The sequence below is a fragment of the Pyrus communis genome, chromosome 12 (assembly GCF_963583255.1).
Source record: "Pyrus communis chromosome 12, drPyrComm1.1, whole genome shotgun sequence".
Taxonomy (NCBI): Eukaryota; Viridiplantae; Streptophyta; class Magnoliopsida; order Rosales; family Rosaceae; genus Pyrus; species Pyrus communis.
In genome coordinates, this window is record NC_084814.1 from 21,339,158 (window position 1) to 21,345,081 (window position 5,924).

General features: G+C 38.1%; 1 protein-coding gene across 1 annotated transcript; it reads right to left on the bottom strand.

Moving 5' to 3' along the window:
• Nucleotides 1-2,914: 2,914 nt before the first annotated feature.
• On the bottom strand, nt 2,915-4,984 carry LOC137709780 (cytochrome P450 71A9-like). Its single transcript, XM_068448764.1, has 2 exons — nt 4,088-4,984; nt 2,915-3,826 (listed from the first exon to the last, which is right to left on the bottom strand). Exons 1-2 carry the CDS (start codon nt 4,982-4,984, stop codon nt 3,215-3,217), a joined length of 1,509 nt encoding a protein of 502 aa, XP_068304865.1. The 3' UTR covers nt 2,915-3,214.
• Between the last annotated feature and the right edge of the window lie 940 nt (nt 4,985-5,924).

Sequence of the window (5,924 nt, forward strand, 5' to 3'; positions counted from 1 at the left end):
CTGGGCATCGAGATGGCACACTCTCACAAGGGTTTCTTCCTCAACCAACGCAAGTATGTCATGGATCTTCTTCACGAAGCAAAAATGACAGATTGCAAGCCTGCTCGTACCCCCTTGGATAGCAACTTGAAGCTAAAAACTCACGGTGATCCAGTTCCCAATTTAAGTTACTATCAAAGAATGGTTGGCAAACTCATTTATCTGACTATCACACGTCCTGATATATCATATGCTGTCAGCATTGTTAGCCAGTTTATGCACTCTCCAAGCATGGATCATTTGAAGATTGTTCATCGTGTGCTACGTTATCTTAAGGGTTCCATTGGTAGAGGAATTCTTATGCGCAACAATAGTCACACTCAGATCTCAGGCTATACCGATGCTGACTGGGCAGGCAATTCTCTCGATCGCAAGTCTACCACTGGGTTTTGTACGTTTGTGGGAGGCAACCTAGTTACCTGGAAAAGCAAGAAACAAAGTGTTGTTGCACGCTCTAGTGTAGAGGCAGAGTATCGTGCTATGACGTCCACTGCTTGTGAACTTATTTGGCTCAAAAGCCTTCTGTTGACTTTAGGTTTTCCTCATCAACAACCCATGTCCCTACACTGTGATAATCAGGCCGCGATGCACATTGCATCGAATCCTGTATTCCATGAGCGAACTAAACATATTGAAGTTGATTGTCACTACGTCAGAAATCAAGTTTAGTCCAAGGTGATCGACACTCACTACACGCGCAGTCATGATCAACTTGCGGATATTTTCACAAAAGGATTACCCTCTGCTGATTTTCAACGTCTTTTGTTCAAGCTTGGATCAATTAATCCCTTTGATCCAGCTTGAGGGGGAGTATTGGAAGAAAGCATGGAATAAGTTCTAGGGCTGCTTTACTTTTCTAGGGCTGCTGCTTTACTTTTCTAGGGTTGCTTTACTTTTCCATGTTTCCTTCCATGTTTTCTGCTTCCATGTTTTTTGCTTTGTTTTTTCTTTCTTTCTGTTTTTGCTTTTCCTTGTTTTCGGCTCCTCCTGTTTCTTTTCCTTTCTTCCGCTCATTTATATGAGCTTTCCTTGTACTTGGTTTCACATAATAAAAATATAGACATTCAAAATTCAATACACCCCAAGACTCTATTGTGCACCATCCTTTCTATTGCCGTGTCGTTTGGGTCTTTTACTGACCTTGCTGAGATTTTGTAGTTCTGTCTAGAAGGGCGAGAGAGGAGGAGAGGGATAAAGAAGAGATTGCTGCTGGTAGTGGTAATTCTCAAGAGAAAATCCTAGCAGAAATAGCCACCAGGGCCGGGTAACGCGAGTAGGCGCCGGCTAGGGCCCCACTTCGGGTGTTCCTAAATTTTATATATATAGGGAAGTGTTATTGACATTTTAAAAATCTTATCATATACTATTCATAAGTATATTTTTCTTTCCAAATATAGAAAATTTGGAATGTAAAATGAGAATTTTGAAATGCCGATCATAATTTTATATATATATATATATATATATAATTTTGTAGTTTGAGTAAAATATCTAAATATGAAATTATAAATATTTTTTTGGAACATGCTGCCGTGCAGCGTTTTGGGTGGGCAGGGGGGCCCCAAAAAATATTTCTTTTTACATATGTGTGTATATAATATATATATATATATATATATATATTTTTTTTTTTAGAGTTTGAATTTAATAAAATATTTAAATATAAAATCATATAATTGTCTTGAAGCTTGGCGTACAAAGTGTTTTGGGTGGGGTGAAACTTCAGCAACAATTCAACTTTTTTTTTGGAATTCAAAGCATAGCATACTGGTAGCAAGTCTGCGCTTGCGAATTGGTTCTCCCACTCCACTTGCAAAGGTTAGGTACCCGATCAATGCTTCTCTTCTCTTCTGCCTTTTTTTTTCTTTCTATAATTTAATTTTTGAGTGCTGTGTGTTTATAAATATAATTAGGATTTTTGATTCTAGGTTTATGATTTGTTCATTTTAATGTGTATTGTTTATGAGAAATCAGAATATTCACTTGTAAAGTGTCTATATTGCAGTTATAAAATTCGAACTTGTGGATGCACTTAATAAAGTGGTTAAATCCCTTCAAGAAGATAAATGGATTATGGGTGCCCTTAACAAGGTTGGTTACTTTTGCTTCCTAACTAGTTTTGGTTATTTGGAGTATTCACTTGTCAAGTGTCTATATTTAAGTAATGTTTGCATATCTTTCTTCTTTGGATATGAATTCTAATGATTTTTTATGTAAAAATGAACTTCTTCATGTATTTAGCGAAATCTTTTTATATATGTATAAATGTACAATGAGTTAGGTGTCAAAGAACTTTAAGCCCTCACTCGAAGGCTCGCCTAGGGGCCCAATTTCTCAAGGCCGGCCCTGATAGCCACTATGGCTATTGAGAGGTATGAGCGCGACCCGAATTATAAGTTGTTACACGACAGGGTTACGGATGTTTATGTGGAACACTTGAAGTCTGATATTAAAATATTGAAGCAAAAATTGATGCAATCCGATATTGATATGATGATCGATGCTGCTTGGGTTTTGAGATAACTGACGCTGCATGGAATTGCTTTTCCGAAAACTCCATGGACGCCCACATCATCAGTGCCACTCTGCTCCTCGAAAGCATCGCGAAGAAGTTTTACCCACATCATCAGTGCCACTTTGGTAACATATACCAGATCATTGCCTTTGCGGATCATCCCAATGTCGGGGAATTGGCTGAGCTTCAGTGGAAGACAATGGTGGAGGACATGAAAAAGTAAGGTAAGCTGAAACACCGTCTGGCTATGTGTGACAACGGTAATAGATATTAGATACTTCGGGGAATATGACAAGGCTGGCTTTAGGACTGCCGTGTTTGATGACTAATTATGTTCGAGGACAATGATACAGGTTGACTTAGTTGATTAGCCTAGTGTATATACATTTTTCTTTTGTTGCATAGAGCATGATGAAGACGAAACAATGACAATTGACAAGCAAATATAAAATAGAGAAGGAACTTTCTGGAGAAGAAATGAGTTCTTGTATTATACAATACATGTCTTATTCATGACAGGAGGCTAATTTCTTACACGCCTTAATCAAACAATACTAATTCCTAAACTTGAAGTTCAAGTTCGTGACATCATAGGTTATTTGACTTGAGGACATCAAAATTAACAACAGATGAGGCATGTTTATTGGGCAACATAACTTGTCAAGGATATGCAGGTCGAGCAGCTAGAAATAGAGGAACTTTCTTGGCAACTGTAAGGCCAGCAGCCTCTTCCATGTCCACGTCTTCTCTTCTCACCCTGTGAGGCAGTTCCCAGTCGAAACAATAAAGCAGATTGGCGAGCGCAAGCTCAATCAGCTTCGCAGCAAAGTTCATACCAGGACAACCCCTCCTTCCGGCGCCAAATGGTAAAAGTTCAAAATGGTTTCCTTTGTAGTCAACTGAGCTGTCCATGAATCTCTCAGGTAGGAATTCTTTCGGGTTTTCCCAACATTTAGGGTCACTTCCTACCATTTTTGCAAGCACAAACACCATTGTGTTGGCAGGAATTTCGTACCCTTCGATTGTACAACTCTCTAAGGTTTCTCTTGGAAGCAGTAATGGCGCAGGTGGATGTAGTCTAAAACTTTCCTTCAAGACCAACTTTAGATACACGAGTTCGGACAGATCAGTTTCTTCCACCTTCCGTTTTCCCTTCAAAACTTCTCTCACCTCGTCTTGTGCTTTCCTCAATATGCGGGGATTCCTAATCAATTCAGCCATTGTCCATACCAGTGTGGCTGATGTGGTATCAGTCCCTGCAATAAACATGTCCTGCAAGAAAAGATTTCACAATTAGCATCCGTCTCCCAAGCCGGCTGAATTAATTTGATAAAACCATACGAAGAAGTCTTAAATTCAAATTGTTAAACAACTATTGGACTCCAAAAGCTTAATTTGTTTGGAAATGAGCTAACAATGTATATTAAGCCAACACGATATCGTTGAAGTAATTGAAAAAAGAAAGAAAAAAAAATCATAATAACAATTCAGTAACATATGTTCAAATACAAGAAGAAAGAAAATGCAACATACGGTTAGAACACCCTTAATTTGGTCATTAGCGAGGGCGATTGTTTGACTTGGATCGTTCTGAACTCGAAGGAGTACATCAACAAGATCTTCATGCTCCGGTTTAGGCCTTTTTGGATCAAGGTGTTCCTCAATCACTCTGTCGTAGAGATTGTCCAAGCCTTTAAAACACTTCTCTAACTTTTGATCAAGGCCATTGAACTTGTTTAGCCAACTTAGCCAAGGTAGGAAGTCCGACACGCAATATCCTCCCAACAGGGTCCTTGTCTCTTCAAGCAACTCATGAATCCTGCTCTTTCCAATCTCTCCTCCATCATCATACTTTCTACCAAACGCCGAACGACTCACAACATTATTTGCCAAGACAAGTGTGAGTTCACTGATATTGACCGGACCCTTAGAATACGCAATAGATTCGAGCATAAGTCCGACCTCTTCATCCCTCACAGACTGAAACATTTGGACCCTCTTTGCACTAAGCAGTTCGAAGATCACAATCTTTCTAACCTCCCTCCAATAATCCCCATAGGGAGCAAATGTCAGATTAACACAATCATAACTAAGCTTCTTTGGAATATACAAGGCCGGCCTACCTGAAAAAATGAGGTCATGAGTTTTGAAGATCTCTCTCGCCATATGAGATGAGGAGACCACTAGAGTGGATACTGAGCCTAGTTGTAAAAACATGAGATCTCCATATTTGGCGGCTAGGCGCTCGAGGACGTGATGTGGTAAGCCGCCATCGGAGAGCTTGTGAAGGTTGCCAATGAGAGGCAGCCTCCTGGGACCAGGAGGCAGTCTCCTTGCTTGAGAAGCAGTACTTTTCTTTCTGTGTTTGATCAAGAGCAAGAAAATAACGGGTATGAGGAAAACAAAGAGTAGGAGGAGTTGAGAATCCATGGCTAATTTCTGCCGATGGAAAGAGGGATATGAGTGATAAGTAGTTATGCTGTCTATATAAATTTAAAATATTAATGCATAGAAGTCGCTGAAATATTAAACTGGAATGTGGATAATAATTGATGGAAAATGCTCCAATGGCAACTAAGATGCATGTCACTCGTTACCTCATATTAACAGAATCCTATCAAAATATTTGAGCGATACATTCCAGAAAGTCAAGAATTCAACTTCACAGTTTATTTTATGAAAATGGGGTATCACATAGCACAACAATTTCTCTTTGAGAGCTACTACCGGTCTGGTTTGGTATTGTTGTGCTTTGAAAAAAAATTGTTTATGCTGTGCAGTGAGAATAAGCAGTTGTGAAATAAAGCAGTAGAATGTTTGGTAAACCCTTTTGTAAAAGTGCTTTTGAAAAAAAAATGAGTATGATAATGTTTGGTAAATTTTTATGTAAAATAGCTATGACTGTGTGAAATGATAAAAAAAAAGGTATAATACTAGATATGCCATTAATTTAATTTTCTTAACAAATAAAATGAATTACTAAATATACTTTATTTTTTAAAATAAAAATATTTATAAACTTTTCTTAAATATTTATAATTAAGAAATTAAAAAAAAAAATTTAATGCCTAAAAATTAATAAATCTCTCTCTCTCTCTCTCTCTCTCTCTCTCATCTTCTTCATTCTTGTGTTTTCCCTCCTTTATCCCCTTCACGTTGCAACAGCAGCCAAGGAGCAGCCATCGCGAAGTGTTGGATTTTGATTTTAGATTGATGATGCTCATTGTTTATCTTGTAGTTTAGGAACATAGGTTGAAGTATTGGATTTGTTATGGGGATTAGATTAGCAATTCTTAATTTAAGGACTTAGATGGATAATGCTTATCCTCTTTCAACCAACAAATTGAGAAATGGGGGAGATAGAAAGGTT

Bases quoted from the DNA above. Each gene is read 5' to 3' on its own strand.
- LOC137709780 (XM_068448764.1), bottom strand. From the start codon at position 4,984: ATGGATTCTCAACTCCTCCTACTCTTTGTTTTCCTCATACCCGTTATT. The intron at 3,827-4,087 runs GTATGTTGCATT...CTTTTCTTGCAG, and splicing joins AAATTAAGGGTGTTCTAACC to GACATGTTTATTGCAGGGAC.